General features: G+C 42.0%; 1 protein-coding gene across 2 annotated transcripts in view; it reads left to right on the top strand.

The window, feature by feature from the left end:
• OXSR1 (oxidative stress responsive kinase 1) overlaps positions 1-20,482 on the top strand; it is a 72,005-nt gene that overhangs the window by 37,305 nt on the left and 14,218 nt on the right. Inside the window, exons 6-12 of one of the 2 annotated variants that reach the window (XM_080934361.1) lie at positions 1,885-1,994; positions 4,063-4,164; positions 6,007-6,140; positions 10,397-10,445; positions 11,242-11,307; positions 14,637-14,759; positions 17,777-17,812. In XM_080934361.1, the coding sequence (XP_080790487.1) occupies positions 1,885-1,994; positions 4,063-4,164; positions 6,007-6,140; positions 10,397-10,445; positions 11,242-11,307; positions 14,637-14,759; positions 17,777-17,812 (620 nt within the window). The remainder of the gene's footprint in view (positions 1-1,884; positions 1,995-4,062; positions 4,165-6,006; positions 6,141-10,396; positions 10,446-11,241; positions 11,308-14,636; positions 14,760-17,776; positions 17,813-20,482) is intronic. The other variant, XM_080934362.1, reaches the window with a different exon arrangement.

Genomic DNA, 20,482 nt, shown 5'->3' with positions numbered 1-20,482 from the left:
AGGTGCGCTGAACACGAGGCGTCTGTCCAGTTGTATGTCCAGTGAGCAGGGCCCTGCTGCCGCTCATCCTTTCCCACTCCCGCCTGTTTCCAGACTTTACTAACGTGTTTCCTCAGCTAACTTAAAACGGTTTTATTTAGTTTTTTGTTCTGTTGTAATGGAAAATTTACCAGTGTTAACCAGTCTTTTTTATTTTTTTTTTTAAATTTTAACCCTTCTTAAGTGTAAGGTTCTGTGGCTGTAAGAGATAGTGTATACGTAAAAATAAAATCCAGATTCATAGGTATTACATTTTTTACACATTGATCTATCAGTGAATAACATGTGCATCTTTCTGTTTGTTTAAAAATGTTGCTATAAACTGTGTGTAACTATCTCAGCTCCTGTTTCCAGCCTTTCTTCTTCCGTTCCTCCTTCCCCTTCTCTCTCTTCCGTTTCTTATTTTATGTAGCCCAGGCTAGCTTGAACTGATTCCCCCCATTTTCTGGGGGTTGGGGATGGACTAGGACTGTAGCCATGTGTTCCCATGCCTGGCTTATATTCTTCTGGGTATATGTTCTTAGAATTTGATCATATGGTGATTTTACATTAGCTTTTTAAAAGAAAGTATTGCCCTATCTCACACAGTGATTGTGCCCATTCTGTGTCACACAGTGATTGTGTCATTCTATGTCACACAGTGATTGTGCTCATTCTGTGTCACACAGTGATTGTGTCATTCTGTGTCACACAGTGATTGTGTCATTCCGTGTCACACAGTGATTGTGCCCATTCTGTGTCACACAGTGATTGTATCATTCTGTGCCACACAGTGATTGTATTATTCTGTGTCACACAGTGATTGTGCCCATTCTGTGTCACACAGTGATTGTGTCATTCTGTGTCACACAATGATTGTGTCATTCCGTGTCACACAGTGATTGTGCCCATTCTGTGCCACACAGTGATTGTGTCATTCTGTGTCACACAGTGATTGTGCCCATTCTGTGTCACACAGTAATTGTGTCATTCTGTGCCACACAGTGATTATGCCCATTTTCATTCCCATCTGCAATTCATAAGGGTTTCAGTTCCTCAACATCTATAACAAAACTAATTTTCTAGTTTAAAAATCTTTTTTTTTTTAGACAGGGTTTCTTCACTGTATAGACCAGGATAGTCTGGAGCTCAGAGGTCAGCCTGCCTGTGTTGGAGTTAAAGCCACTGTGTTCAGCTTCTGGGGTTTTGTCTGCTTGTTGGTTTTTTGTCATCTAAGTTATGTCAGTCTATGGCTTTGGCCTGTCCTTTTAAATGTGTTTTTTGTTGCTTCTGATTTGTAGACTTTCTTCCCTTTCTTTAAAAAAAAAAAAAAAAAGATAGAATCTTGCTTTGTAGCCTATATTGGTTTCTGACTCTTTAGCACTGGAATGTAGGTATTCTTTGTATATTCTGAATATGATTTCAAATATATTCTGATTCTGTGGGGTTTTTTTTTTTTTTTTTTGGTTGTGTAGGTGGCTTTAGTTTCATGGGTTTTAGTCCAGGGCTAACTAGACCCAGTGATTTGGATGGTAACCCTGACCCTGAGGCCTGAGGCAAACAGAATGATTGAGAGCACTTGGGATGTGGAAGCTATGTGTGGCCGTCAGGAAGCTAAGAGCAGCAAGAAGGGGCCTGCCATGGGGCCCTTTAACACCAGGCCTTTTCTCCCAGTAGGCCCAAACCTCTGCACCGTCTCCCAACTGCTGTAACCTGACTGTGTACAGGGATTTATCACTCATACATACATATGTCATACAAAACTCTTCAAAGCCTGTCTGTTGGCAGCCAGCCCAGATTGGTGAGACGTGGGGCAGCTTTCCTGTTCAGACGGTAACGACTGCTGTGCTGTCTGTTCTGTTTCAGATTTCGGTGTTAGTGCTTTTTTAGCCACTGGTGGTGACATTACCAGAAATAAAGTGAGAAAGACGTTTGTTGGCACCCCGTGCTGGATGGCACCCGAAGTTATGGAGCAGGTACTGTGAGTTTGGTGTTTTTGAAATGGTTCAGGTTGTTAAACCAAACCACACACCTTAGTGCTTATGTTTGATTGATGTTCCATGTTAGGTGTATGAAATGCATGTTTCTGTTGATTGGTTCAGAGCTTAGTCTAAGGAGAGACTAAGATTATTGCAGTACAAAGCAAAGCAAAGAACAACAGTACACAAGAGACACAGGACTATACGAAAGCTATCCAAGGCTAAGGTAACAAAGCACTTAGCAAGTATCTTAGTACAGACCAGGTGACCGGGTCATTCACCTGACCGTTTTCATTGCTGGCGCTCTTCTTTTCTGGCTTACACGTCTGACGCTCGCTGCAGCCTCTTGCATTCCGTTTGCTACATTAAAATTGCTGACTTCACTCCTGCTTTAGTCCTTGTCTTCCCTCCCTCATGGTATTGAAATTATTGAGTGTGGCAGCTTTACTTACCTTCTTATCATACTTACTCCGTCTTTTCTCTCTGACCTCTTTTAACCCATCTACTTTTGTTTTGTTTTGTTATTCAAGACAGGGTTTCTAAAACTCACTGTGTACACCAGGCTAGCCTCAAACTCAGATATCCTCTTGCCTCTAAAGATATGCACCACCAGGCCTGGCTCTGACTACTCTTGAATCTTGCTGTAGGATTTGGTAGGGTACATGGGTTATCCAAACACAGGTTAGGACAGGAGGATCTAGAAGTTGAGGCCAGCCTGAGGTATATAGCCAGACATTGTCTCAAAAAAGTAGATGTCACTTCCTTAGGTCATTTCCTGAGGCTCTTTTCTCTAGTGCATGTGTTCACTGATGGTTCATCCATGCTGCCACCTGTAAATGGTCCCTAAATTACATACAACCCACAGATTTCTCAAGACCCCAGGTGACTTTCAGCACTGTATAGGACTTATTCATGAATGTCACCAATGTATCACTATATACATATTTTCCTATATATACATTATTACTATATATATGGAAGGAGGGCACTCTAGGCAGGCCATAAAGGCTCTTAAGAGGCTGCCACACTCAGAAACAGAATGAATAAACGTAGGAAATGGAGAAAGGTTGGGGCAGGGGTGAGGTATGAAGGAATATGAGACTTCATTGGTTTTCCCGGGATGGAGGCTATGTTAGGGGCTAAACCTGCTTCTCAGATAAGCAGGAGCTGCCCCTGATCTGTCTGGTAGAGAAGCTTGTGAACATAGGGAATATTATCCATGGAGGAAACTCTCTTCTGGAGACCCTCCTGCTGCACCAGAACAGCACACATTGACCACTGAATTTAAGACTTGGACTGCACACTTTGGAGACCAGACTTCTCCTGTGTAGTTTAGTGTAGAAGGTTACAAATGTGTGACTGTGACATGATGGTGGCAGTGGAGATGGGCAGGAGTCCAGCAGCCTGTTCATGTCAGCATTTGTGATCACATTCCAGCACACATTCCTCAGGAGTCTGAGGCAGGAGAGAGTTCCAGGCCAGTCTGCCTATCTAATGATTTCTTGTTCTAAAACAAAAACAAGAACCTCAGGAAGAGGGTGATGTGAAAGTGAGGTGGGGGTTGGGGGGTCAGTGAGGGGAAAGACATGGAAGGAAAAGTAATGTCATAGAACATTTGGAAAAGAAAAGGATTGTGGAAAACCTTGCTTCAGGATTGTTTTATTTAGTTTTGTTTTTGGCAAATAGAGTGAATCTTGTAATTATCAAACTTAGTGATTGTTTCATACTTTTGTAAGTGCTTTATCAGGAACATTTTCTGTGTTTTCATACAGAATTAAGCACTGTTAGTAACTGACTAGTGTTACTTTAAGTGAGTATAATAGCTAATGGTTTACTGGTTTGAAGTTGATAAACACATTTTGGTAGTGAGCACTTCTTACAATCCCAGAGGCTGAAGTAGAAGAATCAAAACTTCAGGGCTGACCTGGGATGCACAGGGACTCTCACTCCCACCCTCCCACCCCCAATTTCTCATGACACACTAGAGACTTTTGTAAAACTGTTTTAGCCTGGTTTAAGTAATTGCAACTCTCTCCCCCTCCCACCTCCCCCCAACCCCTTTCAGGTTCGAGGTTATGATTTTAAAGCTGATATCTGGAGTTTTGGAATCACAGCAATTGAACTGGCCACAGGGGCAGCTCCTTATCATAAATATCCACCAATGAAGGTGAGGCTCATATCCAAGTATTATTCCAGCAGCTTAAGTTCCAGTGACTTTTCAGAGCCTTCTGTTTGTCAACCATACCTACAGTTACTTATTTTTTTAAGAATTTTTATGTGTATTGTAGCAAAACATAACCTTTCTAATAAGATTATACCAACGTAACCACTTTACTGTGTATTGTATAGGGATCAAACCCAGGATAAAGCATTTTTGATTGTGTATTTAAGTGATGTGGTAAGTATGTTCACGATGTATAGCCATCACCGTACCTAGACTCTTCCTTGGACTCAGAGCCGCTGACCTCTTTAGTTCTTCACAGAATATGTACTGTCCTGTGAGCACAGAGCTATTGATTCTGACTGCATTTTGTTGTCTGTTGTCCAGCCCCCTCGGTTCTCTGCCCGTCTGCCTTTCATAGGCTCTGCTGACAAAGCAACTGAGGCTGCAGGGGAGGCAGGAGAATGTGAACTAAGAACATGAACCAGTCGTAGTAGCTTTGTTACTGAAAGAAACAGTTGGTGATTTCTGTAATAGAAATTTCTGGAAAAGAAGGCTTCAAACTTTGAGAAGTCAACAAAAAAACAGGGCAAGCAGTAGGTAAAGCTAAGGAGGCCATGCTGTCTTCTGCTGTGGTTTTCATATTTTTGTTTTTAACAGTAGTCTGGCAGTGGGTGAACCAGGTCTGTGGACATGAAGAGATGGGGGATTTTACCTGAAGGATGTAATGGCAGTTGGCAGTGGGCACTTCCGTGACCCACCATCTCTATATAGCTTTAACTAATGTCCAGTACACATGGAAGCCTTGGGCTCTGAACAGCCAGTCTGTTTTCTTGTGGTGCAGTGCTGAGCCCAGGGTCTTCCACATGCTAGAAAAGTACATAAATCTCCTGACTCTAAAACTCGACCTAGATGGTAACTTGTATGTATATGTACCCGTGGTGTGTGTGTGTGTGTATGTGCTCGTGCACGTGCATGCTTTTAGAGACCAGAGGTTGTTGTCAACTATGTTTTTCAATCACTCTTTGCTTATATTTTGAGACATGGTTTTTCCCTGAACCCTGGAGCTTGCCAGTTTGGCTGGACTGGCTGGCCAGCAAACCTCAAGGACCTCCCCCCAAGGCCCATTTCCTCTTCCCAGCTGGGTTTACGGACATAGACTACCACACTACCTTTTTTATGTGAGTTCTGAAGGATTGAACTCAGGTCCTGATACTTACACAGCAAGCTGAGCCATCTCTAGCCCCTAGATGTCAACTACTAGAAAGTAAAACCTACTTGTGTATTGGGAAGCTTTATCCGTATTGAAAATTCTGTTTATACTATTTTAAAAAGTTTTACAGGTTTATTGGTAAACTTTTGTGGGCTACTTTATTGGGTTCCTATATCTACCTCCCTTCCAACCCTTATTCCACCCTGATCCCTTCCAATCCTTCAACACTAGGTAGAAAGGTTAGAGGGGAAGGGAACATAGATCTCTTTAGACTACTTACTGCTGCTTAGGGACATTGAGTTCCTTGGGACGAGTCCAATTTTTGTCATTAGGGTATCCAATTTCTTCTCATCTCTTTGATCATGACCACTTGACAAACTGTAACAAGAGAAACAGCAGCAGCCTCCATAGGTTCTCTTGGGATTCTCCCATTTATACACTCTCAAGAGTACCCAGAATTTCAATAGTAAATTATCTGCATCTGGCAAAAATCAGATCTTTCCTAGAGCATGAGACAAGTCAGTCAGCTGCTGAAGACAGTCCGAAGCACTCCTATATCCCACACCTGGAATTAAAACAAAAACAGTCACATGACATCCTGGGCTTTTAAAGAAACCAAAATTCTTACTACACAGGTTTTAATGCTGACACTCCAGAATGATCCTCCTTCTTTGGAAACTGGTGTTCAAGATAAAGAAATGCTGAAAAAATATGGAAAATCATTTAGAAAAATGATTTCATTGTGCCTTCAAAAGGATCCAGAAAAAAGGTAAAATACTAGGTAAACATGACATGTCTTGTCTGATACAAAAACCGTGTGGGAAGGACTAAGAATTACATTTGTTGTATACACAGTATTCTGTGTGTATTCTTAAAATGCATGAATTACAGATGTTAGAAACATTCATAAAGGCCATTTTACAAGATCAGAAGGGACTGAGTTTACTTTGTGTACTTATATAATATATCTAAGTTGCCCAGATATTCCTGATTAATTTCTTAAAACTATGACATTATATTTGTGAGTTCTGTATTAGTAAAATGCCATGTTAATGGGTAAGTTTATTTCTTTTCAACCTTCACTTAAAATATAAATGCCATTTACAGCTTAATAACAAGAGAACTGTAACAACACATTTACATTTCATGTCAAATAATTTTACTTGCCATGTAGAAAAGATTTTAGTAATCAAAGTTTCAAATAGTTTTCTCTTTGGCTTTAGACACATTGAGTGGTAAGCAGCAGGTTCTTAAGTAAGGTTATGTGTGTGTGGCGTTGTTGAACCACACTGTAGGTGAGATCACTGAGTAGAACCCTGTATTTTTGAGGTCATCTTATCCATAGTCCTAGAGGTGGGACTTGACTGTGAGCTGTAGCGTGGGGCTGCATCCCCACTCTGTCTTGCTCTGTCTTCGTGCGTCAGCTTCCCAGATCCACCGCCTCCACAGCCACACAGGGATCCACGGGCTCTGCTCAGACTCCTCAGTGCTCAGCGTCATTGGCCTTCTCTTGGCCCTCATTCCAAAAGCAGCACAGTGCACTTGGCACAACAGCAGCTGCTCTAGTTAAGCTGGAGGTGGTGCAAAGTGCAGGAGGGCTGTGTGTGTCCTACACAGATACCATTCCATCAAATACAAGGGATTGAGCATCAGAGCTTTGCTGTTGGCAAAGGGGTCCTGGAACCGATTCTTCTGGGATACCACAGGAAGACTATATTCTGCTAAGTTTCTTAGTACTAAAAGTTGTTTAATTTTGTTTTCTCTAAAGGTCGACAAAAGTAAAAGACTTTGACATCCTTGATCATGTGTCTAATATGTGTAATGGGGTTTCAGAATTTACTGTTGGAAATATTGGAAAGGGTAAGGGAAATAGGTAGCAAAGTCCATGTTCATGTTTTTAGGATTTCTTCTGGTTTTCAGCAGTGGCTAAAACTGGTAGGGAATTCCTTTGTTTCTGCCAAGTTAGCCGATAAAAAGAACACTTTACTTTTTTTTTTTAAACAACTACATAAAATTAATAGGTAAAATCAATCAAATGTAAAGATCCTTAGGTGCCAGAAATAGTGAAGAATACATAAATTACAGAAGAAACTCTAACTAATCCAGTAGCCACCAGCACATTACTCAGTCTGATGTCCTATGAGGTTGTGTTTTTGTCGCTGATGCTGTGACTCTTGGAACTGGAACTGTGGGTCCACCTGGAGGAAATGTTCAGCTGAGTTCCTACTTAGAGGACCATCAGAAATGTCTTTCTCCTTTTTTATAAATTGTTTAGCTTATGCATTTGAGTTTCTACCTCTGTATGTATATGTACACACACACATATACATACATATATATGTACAGTATGTGCATACAAGAAGCCTTTCTTCTCAGTCATTTTTAAGAAGCAGCAAAATCTCTCACCACACTGAATACATATCCAGCACCTCTCGGCTGAAGCATTGGAACACTGTTGTTTGGCGGCTACAGAAGTGCACTTGAACACCTGCCAATCCAGGTCCCATAGCTCCTGGGACCAACATGCCCAGTTCAAGCTGTAGCACACATGTGACAATGCAGAGGAACTAGTGGCACTTGTTCTTTAAGAATTTTGGACAATGCAGTGTATCAGAAAAGATTATAAATCCCCAAATTTGTTTAAAAAAAAACCATGGGAAAAGACTTGACCAAAGAATCAAGCAAGACTTTTAGAACTGAAAGATTAAGTTAAAATGTGTAGGCTGGACTGTGATTTGCTCCTAATTGAATAAAATGTGAAGAAAAAAGAACTTAACAGTAAAGAGGCTCGGTAGACAGGCACTGTCTCCACTAAATAAGGTTACAGCATGATGAACCTCTGGAAGCTGTACAGTAAGAAAAGTGAAGCTTTTCACGGCAGAGAGCTCCAAGCTGAGGCCTGAGCTATAGAATACTCGACCAGAATTTCTCAGAAGTATCAACCTAAGAAAAAAAATTAAAAAGCATGAGTGGTTAGAGTAACTGGACTCGGAGAATAGCATTGTTTAAGTATTTTAGGGTCAAATAACATAAACCACAGCTCCATTAAACAGATGAAAGAAAACAACCAACCATTGACTGATTAGCTAGCAGGTACATTGTGAATGCATAAGCACACACCGTGTGAGCACGAACATGTGTGCTGTCTCATTTAGTTCGCACAGGATCCACAGGACAGCACTTTCCATTCTCTGCTTCACAGAAGAAGAAACAGACTGGAGCTTAACCGGCCTTGTACAAAGTCACCTGTAATAAAATGGGTTGTTCACCTTGTATATACACAGTCACACGGATGCATGAGTGTAGACTTCTCAAGGAGAGATTAGTGAGAATGGAGATGTGATATTCAAATAATAGGCCTGCCATCCTAGCGTTAGGATCATCCATGGTTATTCAGCCAACTTTGAGGCTAGCCTTGGATACATGAGACTTAAAAAAAATAAGAGAAATATAATAATAATAATAATGGTAATGATAATGGAAAGATAGAATGGGCTATCTAGCTCTTGAATCCCCATGTTAAAAAAACTGTCCCAGGTTCCATACAGCATACCCTCTCTCCTATCTGTGCACTCTTTGTGGAGCCTCAGTAGTCCCCGAACCCTAGCCCCGACTGTAGGTACTGACAGCAACCTCTAGTCACAGCAGTGAGGCCGGAGCAAAGTAATGCTGAGCGAGAAAAACTGTCAGCTCTCCAGACAGTCACATTCATGTTATTCAAGAGTGAACACGAAAGGAAGAACATCTTTTGTAATAATTTAGACTTCACTTTTCCAAAAGTTATACTTTAGAAAAAAGGAAACAGATCTAGAACAAAGAAATGAATAGTAAGATGCTGTTTGGGCAAAGAAGGCATTGCACCATTGAAATCTTTACCGAATTAAAAAACCAAGAATGTCACTGTTTAATTCAGTTTATAGGTATTTGCCATTTACTCATTTCCTTTCTGTGTTATAATCTCTTAGAGCATTAGTTCTCAAGCTTGAAGTTCCCTTGGAATTACCTGGGAAGGTTTGAGAACTACCAGTACCTGGCTCTTGCTTCCAAATACTATGCTTTTGGTGAGGAATGAAATTACCGCCCAGGTGTTCTGAGACAGAGCAGTGTTTAAGAACCACTGTTGAGGCTGAAGTTGTACTCAGAGGGACGAGCTTACCAGGCTCGTACAAGCTCCTCGGTGCACATCTGTCCTGAGCAGTGTTCTGTACCTCTTAGCTTCTGAGCAGTAGCATTATCTAGCATTGCATGTAAGTATGTGTCAGAGTAGGTGTGGTCTTTGAAGAGTAAATTCTTTATTCTTAGTGATCCTCTTTTAAAAGCTTGTAAAGTTGATAATGAAGAATTTACTCCAAACAAGATCATACATGTATGAACTTAATTTGAATTAAATTTGGAAAACTGAAAATTTCTTCCTTTTTTTTTCTTAAAGAGAAATTGAGACATCTCTAATAATCCATAGTTGCCTTAAAATTAAACCTGTTAGGCTGCTGTGTAACAAGAACCAATTTTTTGATTGCTTTTCTTCTCGTGTAAAAGCATTTTTGTGCTTTGGTAAAACTTGTGGGTAGTACTGTCTCACTCCCTTAAATGATACTGCTAAACAGCAAACATAGGGAGTCCTTAGAATTCTCTTCTAGAAACAGAGTTTACTAATGAACTTTTCAAACATTCTATAATTGCTATTATCACTTTTCTTATTCTCACTACTCCAGGGGCTCCTCTGTGTAGCCATGGCTGTCCTCAAACTCACTATGTAGACCAGGTTGGCCTCAAATTCAGACCCTCCTGCCCCCACCCCTGCCTCCGCACTGGGATTCAGGAGCCACCAGGGCTGGCTCTCATTTCACATTCCTCCGAGTTTTCGCTCTACTGTGTCTGGTGCAGCGTTATGTTGGTGTTTAGCAGGCGAAGGAAAGTGGAATGTACTGAGATTTTTAGTTAGCTGTCCAGGAAATTATTTGTCGTTTTTGAACATGGAAATTCACAATATGCTTGAAAACTAAAAACCTTCCTTTCTGTTTTTAGACCAACAGCAGCAGAACTGTTGAGGCACAAGTTTTTCCAGAAAGCAAAGGTGGGCGTTCAGCTTTTCAGTGTGTGCATTCATATGATGCTCCTTTGTTACTCACACTGTGTTCACAGTTGCATTTTTAAGACGGTTACATTTGGAGATGTGATGGTAGATAAAATAATTTACTAAAGGTATTATTTATGTAGTCTTTGGTAAGTAAGGTAACTTGTGTTGGCAGCTGGGGTGAAATGCTTTCCACATAAGCATGAGGGCATAAATTTGATCCCTAGAACCCACAAAACTAATTAGGTGTGGAAACTTGGCTTATAATTCTCTAACTGGGGAAGTGGACACAGATGGGTCCCTAGAGCTCCTTGGCTAGTAAGATTAGGCTAGTTGGTGAGCCTCAAGTCTCAGCCAGAGATTTTATCTTTAAAGACAAGGCAAATGTCGAGTACAGTGTACAAGCGTGCACACATATCTGTATGCACACGAACATCCTTTTTCCTGTTGTAAAGCAGTCTGTGAAGATTGAGCTCTCATCTCACGGTTTAGTGCTGAACTACCAAATGCTTAACAGCCCAACTTAATGCATTTGCATATTTGGCAGTGTAGGACCAAAGACAAAATTATACAGTAAAGTGAGCTTTTCATAGGAAACGGTTCCTAGTATACACCGAAGGTTTTTCTCTAGTTGAAAAATACTGGAAGTGTTGTATAAAAACCTTTGGAGTGGAAACCCTTCTGTCACAGAGCACTTACCACACACATATTAACTGTGGCTGACATCTCTGTGTCACATGTTGGTTCATTAAAAGTTCTGACAACTGACTTTCTGAAACTGACTTGTCTTTTCCAGAATAAAGAGTTTCTTCAAGAAAAAATTCTACAGAGAGCACCTACCATTTCTGAAAGATCTAAAAAGGTAAGTGGGGTGTTTCATTTCAATTTGCTTCGGTTGTTTATTTTGTATTTTAAACTGGATACTATTTTGGAAATAGAAATGAGGATTATTTATTTTCAGCTGCTTTGAAGCATTTGATGTATCTAATCAGCAAATACCTGTCAGCTGTGTGCTTGCGCGTCACTGCTCCCCGAGCACAACAAGTAGTGAGTCAGCTCAAACCCCGATGCACTTTCCAGCTATGCAGAGTGAGGTGGAGAAGCTTGGGGTGTAAGTCATATTACCTCCTAACTCAAGACATGTTATAGCCAACCACTTTATTTTGTGCATGTTGTTTCTAAGAACGCTGTTCTTAGTTTGAGCATAAGGAATACATTAAAGTTCTACTTTGGACAAAATACATGTTTGCCATTTCAGCAAAATAAAATGCTCCATTTTCCTTGCTCTTCTCCTTTTCGGGGATATTTAGCAAATGTGAAGGAAATGCTGTCCCATGGATTTCTGTTGCTAATAGACTGGAGGGGAAGACCGAGATCCTCTGTTCCGCATGATACAGTAGAAGGCCACCTGGGGAGTTAGGACCACTCTGCTAGAAACCCACTACCCATGCATTTCACTTCCTGAGATTTCTGCCATTATCCAGAGGTTTTGCTTAGTAAGGAGCAAATGTATATTAGTCTCACTCAGAGCACCCAGCTTGATTCACCTCAGAGCTTTGCCGTTCTGCAGATAGGGACACTCTCATCTGGTTATTAAGAGATCCTCATTTTCTTCTAGAGTGTTCCTGAGCAGCTAGCCTTTTCTTCCCTTCTAGAAAAAGGTCCCTTCCATTTTCACTTGCTCTTCTCCCTTGTGTTTATCAACTGCTGTCACTTAGGTGGAGCACAGGCGTAGTGCTCCGTGGGTTCATCCCCGATGACTGACGTCTGACACCTGGGGATTGGAAAGGTCAGGATGGCGGCTACTTTAGGCCGTTAGTATAGCCCTTCCTAAAGGAGTTTCTTCTTAACACCTGACCTACAGAGGTTCCTTCCCGTGGCTCTCTTCCACATGTTCTGCTTTACTCTTTTGAGAACTTATCACCATCTAACACTCGCAGCATTTCTACATTATTAGAACAAAACTTCACCACACATGTCAGTAGGATTAGGTCAGGTCTTTGTACCCAGTAAACATTTGCAAATAATTTGAGTGCAGTTTAAAACCTCTATGCTTGTAATCACAGTAAGTCCTAATTGAAATGGTTTAGTGTCTTCACTGTGGTTTCTTTAAGATCACTGAGTTCTGATCTCAAGGGAAGCACAAGCTGGGTCTCATAGCTCACACCTGTAACCATATGCCTGTAGTATTTGGGTGGCTGGAACAAAAGGATTGAAAACCAGAGATTGGCTTAGGGATCTCTGTGAGCAGTTGTGACCTATACCATATCCGAATAATCAATACGATTTGCTGATAAATTTCAGATTCTTCTCCACTTACCAGTGTTTCCATTGTGATTTCCTGAGGAGATTAGACATTTGGTAGCAGCTGCCAGGATTATCACTGCATGCTTCAAGTTTAGTACCTGCAGGCTGAAAATTGAGCTCGGGAGTTGGAGCCGAGTCTGAGTGATGTAGTGAGACTGCATCTAAAAAGGCAGAAGGAAGGAAGGGAAGTAGAGTAGGGAGTGAAGGACACACAAACTCCACAGTGTAAACATGTTTCCTGAACCAGCTATGCGATTCCATGCTCCCTGTAGGGGCTGGCAGGTCCTAGCCACATAGCTGGTGTCACTTGGAGCTTATTGTTGGTGCTTGCTAGTGTAGGTGGATCAAGTGTATTTTCAGCTTCCTTAAAAAATATATTAAGAATTTTCTGTGTATAGTATATACTATACATTCCAAAAGGAATTTCAGGAGCATTTATTATGATCCATGCTATAACCTGAATGAACCCTTAAAACGTGTTAACAGCACATGCTATATGATTCTGTGTGAGATGTTCAAGAGTGCAGAGACTGCAGTAGGCCAGTTTCCCAGAACTGAGGGAAGTTGGGGAGAAACGGGCAGTGACCTGATGGCTGGGAGAATGGTGATCAGTGGTGATCGGTGTGTTCCCAATTGAATGTTAGTAACACTTTACCAACTACAGATACTCCAAAAAAAACAAAAAAAAACTTTTCTCATTGTGTAAATTGTGTGGTGTTGTTGCAGTAAAAATAAAAAAAGGTAACCTTTTATACCGCGACATGGCATTTTGGGGTAACCTTATTTCAGCAGCTCCACGCTGCTCCCAAGTACTCTCAGACCCTGCTTCCTTTGCCTCAGGCGGTCCGCTCTGCCCACCCTGGCTGCTTTTGATCCGGTGATCCACGACCGCCCCATTGTGCTGTTTTCACTCACTCACTCTCTCTTGGCGGGCACACACATCCCAACCCTGCAGCGGGCTGTGTGCGTCCCGCCACTGCACCCTCTTTGAACTCAATTAAGTTGCTACATCAAAGAACACACCAGAATACTCTGATCCAATTGGTGTGATATAATTTGCCCAGTAGAGATGTGGGTATAACTTTTTCAGGATGAGGACAGTGGGCTTGGTTGTCGTTTGTTTTGTTTTTTGAGTCAGGGTCTCATGTAGCTCAGGCTGCCCTCCTAACTCACATATTGCCAGGGGTGGCTTTGAATTCAGTTCTTTTGCTCTCATCTCAGAACTGGGCATGGACCACTTTGGCTGGCACAAAGTATCTGCCACCAGTACTGAACACTGACCCCAGGTTCGTGCTTCCTCGGCTAGGGTTTGACCTACATCCTTTCCTGTCTGTAGTCGCCTGGCTCCTGAACTCTGGAATCTCTGTGAAGTATATAATTTATAATTTTGAATTAAAGAGTTGAAGCTGGGCATGTTGGTGAACCTCTTTAATCCCAATACCCCACTTCAGAGACAAACAGGCCAATCAATGTTACAGCCTGGTCCTGAGTGCAAGTTTCAGGTTAGCCAGAGCTACACAGTTAGGTCCTGACCCCAACTGTGGGAAAAAACCTTTGAAAAAAGAATGGATGCTCTCTGTTGGCTTTGTCTACAGTGTATTTGAAACCTTCTTGCCTCCCCTTTAAATGTCTTGGTATGTGAATATGTTAGATTTCTTTCCCCCTGTGCCCTAACATAAAAGATATTATTGGGATTCACAGTAAAGAGGGTTGTGGCTAGAGTCTGGCAGAGCAGATTGAGGGTTGGAGGATGTGAGGTTTTAGAGACACGTGACTTAGTTGCTATTTCCCTGAGGTAGTAGAAGAAATGGGAAATAGAACTGTCCGAAGTTCCTGTTGAGTGTGTACAGAGCAGTCCATTACCCACATGCCTTTCTTGCTCAGGTCCGCAGAGTCCCCGGCTCCAGTGGTCGTCTCCATAAGACAGAGGACGGCGGCTGGGAGTGGAGTGATGATGAGTTTGATGAGGAGAGCGAAGAAGGGAAAGCCGCCATTTCTCAGCTCCGGGTAAGTCACATGAGGCTGCGTAGACTCTAGAGTTGCCTCTGAGTCTTGTTACAGCTTGAAGAGCTAAAACAGAGAAGACAAGTGCCATAGACAGGGTTTTCCAGATATTATAATGTCAGTCTCTACATGTGATAGGATTTGGGATGTGTTAAAGTAGCCGTGTCTAGAGGGGAAGCTGTCCTGATGTGGACAGTGACCAGACGGATGTACTGATGGCTGCATGTAGCCCGCATTCACCTCTGTGGCTTCTGTCTTCTACCCTTTGAGCCCACTGACACCAGTGAGAAGAAAGGATAGAAGGGAAGGAAAGAGTTCTCTGAATAAAGTCAGGGGTCTGAAGGGGGGGGGCACTGTTATTGTTAGACTACTTCCTGCTGGTTAGGGGTGTCAAGTTCCTTGGGGCAAGTTTGATCTAACCTATCAGGATATCTTATTTCTTCTTGTTTCTTCTTGTGCATGACTTCTGAACAAATCACAGCCAACAAGCCCCCTTTGAGTGTGTGTGTGGGGGGCAGTGCTATTATTTATATACCCTCTGAAAAGTTCCCAGAATTCCAAATCTGGGAACAGTTGCACAAACTACCTGCAGCTGGCAAAATCAAGTCCCTTCTATAGCATGAGGCAAACAAATCATAGTCAGCTGCTATGAACAGTCCGAAGCAGTTTTGTGTGACATCCTTGCGCCAGATTAAAACAAAAGCACGTTCTTATGTTTCTGTGTGTGTGTGTGTTTTAAATTGATTTATTTTCTGTATTTGAGTATACTCTGCACACCAGAGAGTTTTGGATCACGTGACAGATGGCTATGGGCCACAATGTGGTTGTTGGGAATTGAACTCAGGACCTCTGGAAGAGCAGTTAGTGCTCTTAACTGCTGAGCCATCTCTCCAGCCCTGTTTCTGTGTTTTATTGTTTTTGTTTTTGAAGAAACCAAAATTCCAAAATTCTCACTACAGTTAGACACTGCAGAAGAATTGTAACTAGAAGGGAAGGCCTTGGAACATAATATGCTTTACGTGGAGAGGAGTAGTGGGCTTCTTCAGTTGATATATACTGGATATCTTGTGTGTATAGTCTCTCTCTGTGTGTGTACATATGTGCTTATGCTAGAAGCCTTGGGGTCTTTCTTTTGGAGTGGGAGTGGGTGAGTTTAATAATGGGCATGTTTGCCTGTGTGATCTACCCTGGTGGAGCTGTTAGGACTGTTTTGTTTTTTGAGGTAGTATTTCTGCAGACCTGGCTGTGTGGAGTTCTTTATGAGTGTTCTGGCCTTAGACTATGTCCTAGAGACCCTCCTGCCTCTGCTTCCTAGTGCTGGGATTTAAGGTGTGCACACCAAGCCCAGGCTCCTTAGGACTCTTGATTGATCAACATAGAATGTTTACTTACCTGGTAGGTTTCTTAAAGTATGATTCTTTTGTATAGCTAAGGTTTTTAAGGTCTTGCCAATGAAAGTTGACAAATATATATTAAGCATTAAATTTAGGAAAGTCCTGCAAAAGAATGATGAATGGTGAACCTTTGCTTCTCTTCATTAATTTGGGTGGTGTCTGTGTCCTTCAAGATTACTAACCACTCTTATATCTGCTGCTCAGCCTCTCGAGTCTGTCCCATGTCGGGTGTTGGAATAGTGCAGACATTTATTCTTTGGCCTTTCCAGTCCCCACATGCCTGTGTGTGTTGTTTCCTCTCTTTTCCCCCATGTTGCTATTTAGTTTTTAAAGATAGTAACGGCCACAGACACCATTGTAATGTCTCTTTGTTAACACCGACATTCATGTTGCTTCCCTTTGCTTCAGCATCTGTTCACACTGGCATTGTTCATTAGGACTAGGCAAGGGGAAGTTCACCCATTGCTAACCAATAGTTTTGTGATTTGTAAGTAGCAGGGTTTGGTCACTGTATAGGGTGGCGGGCTCCCTTAGCATATCTCCTACATACACACCACTGACTGCACTTGAGAATTTTAAAAATCAACTTAACAGTTAGTATACAAAGTAATGGGTTTTGCTATGTGTTTCTGTTCACGCCTTGTTTTTGCTATCTTTTCACGGTCATGTTCTTCATCCCCTTCCTTGTCTCCTTCCTCCTTCCAGTATCTTCTGTTTTCTTGCCACGTGCATCCCATTTTTTTCCAGCCCATCCCTGAGAAAATCCCTTCTTTAACTCTTGCAGTTCTCATCCTAGACTCACTGAAAATGCAAATACAAACAAAAGTTTAAATATAAGCACCACCTATGTGTTTGTCTTTTACGGAGGGGCTGGTTTACATTCAACCTAATGATTTCCGATTTTACTCACTTTCTGCAAATGCCATGCTTTTGTTTTTCTTTATGGCTGAATAAAATTCTGTTGTATACTTAGCATTTTTATTTTATCCAATTTCTGTTAATGGACATGTAGCTACTGTAGATAGCACAGCAGTAAACATGGATGTGCAAGAACATTTATAATGGGACTTTGAAAATATGTTGATAACTAGCTTAAAGGCTTAGACTTTCCTCTGTAATTCACCATAGGTACTTAATATGGTTATTAGTAAAAAGAAATTTGCTTTGGAGGATGACCTCTGTTTCCGGGGAACTCAGACCATATGGATGTTTCCTTATAAAATAGATACTGTTCAGTTTTTTTTTTTCTTTTGCTCTGTTATATTCTGTTCTGTTTGATACAGGTGCAGGGGTGGGTGGGTAAGGGTGTGTGTCTGTGGAGCTGTGGACTAGGACTCAGTTTGTAGACTTGCCTCTGCCTCCTGAATGCTGGTGTTGCATGCTTGAGTCACTATTCCTGGCTGTAACTGCTAACTTGTATATTGATCTGACCGCCCGGATAAAGACTGTAATGATACCACAGCAGCTTTCTCTTCCCAGAGACCTTAATTAGAGTTAGCTTATGAATCAGGGTGCAACAGTGACTTTCAGTCAGTATTACTTGCAGTTCCTTGGCATTCACTACTTTAAACTGACTATAAGTTCTTACCATCTAAGTTACTAAGCTTCTCTCTGTGTCTCTTTCAGTCTCCCCGAGTAAAAGACTCACTATCAAATTCTGAGGTAAGTAACTGGAGGATATCAAGCTATTGTTAATATAGACATTTTATTTTGTTTTCAATGTCAAGCTTGTCCAACGAGTCTCTTTGTCCCTGTGCGTCTCTGTGTGATTAAATGTTAATGAGGCATTCATTATACCAGCCAGACTTTGATTTGGCTTCCTCACTTGCTGAGTTGCTTTTAGGTTTGGTCTGCCTGAAGTGGACAGTGATCCCACAGTGATAGGAACTCTGCAGTGCCCTGTAGAGTGGGCTGTTCTTCCTCTTACTACCAGAGGGGCGTGATCTCCTGGCCTGTTGTGTTGTGTATTTTTCCTTCTAGTAGTACCTTCTCTTCTGAGTATGGTATGTGATTTTAAAACTTACATTTGCTCTTTATTTGTGGATAAAGTATGCAGTTTACATGCATTCCTAAGTACATGACTTATGTACTTAGATCTATATTGTGTATCTTAACTACTGACATGCAAGTAGCTAACACATTTCCACTGCTGTGTGTTCCCATTCCTTCCTCTTAGCACATCTGGAATTACTGTTCTCCCAAGGCCTGACATTATGCACAGTCCCATCAGTTCTTTTGGCCAGTGGAGATTCCTCAGGGGCTGAGGTTGTGGCTTTGGTGGTAGAATGCTTTCCAGCATAGCAGAAGCCTCGAGTTCCATCCCCAGTGGTACATAAAATTACGTGTGATGCGTGTTCCTGTAAGACCAGCTCTCAGCATGTGGATGAGTAAACGTTCAAGATCATTCTTGGCTATACCATGGCTTCCAATTTGGAGTTCAGACTTAGCTTGGAACACATTGAGACCTTGTTCTTCACCCGCTCTTACAAGATTGGGAAGCAAAGGCAGGAGACCCTTCTCATTCTGAGGCCAGCCAAGTCTACAGAGTGAATTAATTTCATGGTAGCCAGGGAGACACAGAGAAACCCTGTCTTGTTGGGATAATCATTGTGCACTATGTAAAGGTTGTCTTTGCATCATTCAAACTGATTTCCTAGGGCAGAGCTGAGAATGGACTTCAGTATTGCTATTCCAGTTGCTCAGCACCTGCATCATATTTTGTAGACACTCTACTCCTTCACCTTCTGGTTGGGTTCGTGAAGAGCGGACAGGCACGATAGGAACTGTAGGAAGAATGAGAGGTGGGGAAGTTGCCAGCCAGAGACAGAGGAAGTCTGACAGACTGAGACATGGTGCGAGCCGGTGGCAAACATGAACTACCACCGATGGGCTGGTGAAGTCACACAAGCAAGTTGGGAAATGGCCTAAGCTAAGGCCTGAGCTTGAATAAATAACAATTGTCTCTATGTTATTAGTGGGAACTGGCAGCTCAAGACAGTTGGGTGACTTTGTCTCAAAAAACAAAGCCAAAACATTAACAGAAGGAAGGGTCACTCCTGTCAGCATGAGTTGCATCCCTGGTGTGACAGGCGGAACAGCTCCTGCTGCTCAGGTAGACCTGGGCTGTGTGGAAGAAACCCCTCTGACTGGACAGCTACTGAAAGGAGAAAACTGAACTTCTGATTTAACTTGCCTTGTTAACTTCTCAAAAATTAACCAAGAAGGTACTCTATAGACCATCCTGAGTTTTTCTTTTAGTCTTCCTGCTTTCTTACCCTGAAAAAGCTCCTTCATGTGCATTTTGTTAATTAAAGTAAATCTTTTTTATAAGTAATTCATCTATTTGTATGTATGTGCATTGGTGTTCTGTCAGCATGTCTGTCTGTGTGAGGGTGTTGGATCCCCTGGAACTGGAGTTAGAGACAGTTGGGAACTGCCATGTGGGTGCTGAGAATTGAACCCAGGTCTTTGGGAAGAGCAGCCAGTGCTCTTAGCCATTGAGCCACTTCTTCAGCCCTCATGTGAATTCTTATGTCCCATAGTCTCCTGCTGTTCACATCATTTTTAATTTAATTGTAGGAAGGTTAATATAATATAGTTCACAGTTGCCGACACTTCCAGTTTGGTGACATTGAATACATTCATCTCACCGTGCAGTGATTGCTGTGTCTGTCCCCAGAACTTTTCATCTTTTTAAGCTAAAACTCTATCTGTTGGATTTCCTACCTCTAACTCTTGACAACTACCTTATATTTTCTGTCTCTATAAGCTTGATTATTCTGTACGCTTCATATTAGTGGAGTCACAGTGTTTGCTCTTTGCTCACCGGCTTATTTTACCCAGCACCATGTCCTTACGGTGCACCCGTGTTGCAGCAGCTCTGAGATCTGAAGGCCACATTGGGATATTCATTATATGGATATGGGGCCTTTTCTTTATCTGCCAAGCGGTTGAAGCACTTCTGTCTTTTGAGTTGTAGATAGTGCTGTTAAGAACGTGAGTGTGCAACACCTGCTCTCAGTTCTCTGGGGGAGTTCTGTTTATGTTTTCAACCTGTTTGGTTTGAGGCATGATGCTCCTTTGTAGTCCAGGGCCTCAAACTCTCAATCCCGCTGCCTCAGCATCTGAGTACTGGGATTACAAGTGTTTGCCACTGTGCTCTGGTGTTGTGTTTTCTGAAGAACAGCTGTGTTGTCTTTGTAGTGCTGGTGCGGTGCCACTTGGCATCTCTACAACAGTCTTCTGAGACTGCAGATTTTCATATTTACTTTTCCTGACTCCTGCTTCCATCTCACCACGTAGCCGAGGCTGGCCCATACACTGAACTTCTGC

This window comes from Micromys minutus, assembly GCF_963924665.1.
Source record: "Micromys minutus genome assembly, chromosome: 21".
Taxonomy (NCBI): domain Eukaryota; kingdom Metazoa; phylum Chordata; class Mammalia; order Rodentia; family Muridae; genus Micromys; species Micromys minutus.
The sequence above is the reverse complement of the archived record's forward strand: the minus strand, read 5'-3'. Positions and strand labels throughout refer to the sequence as shown.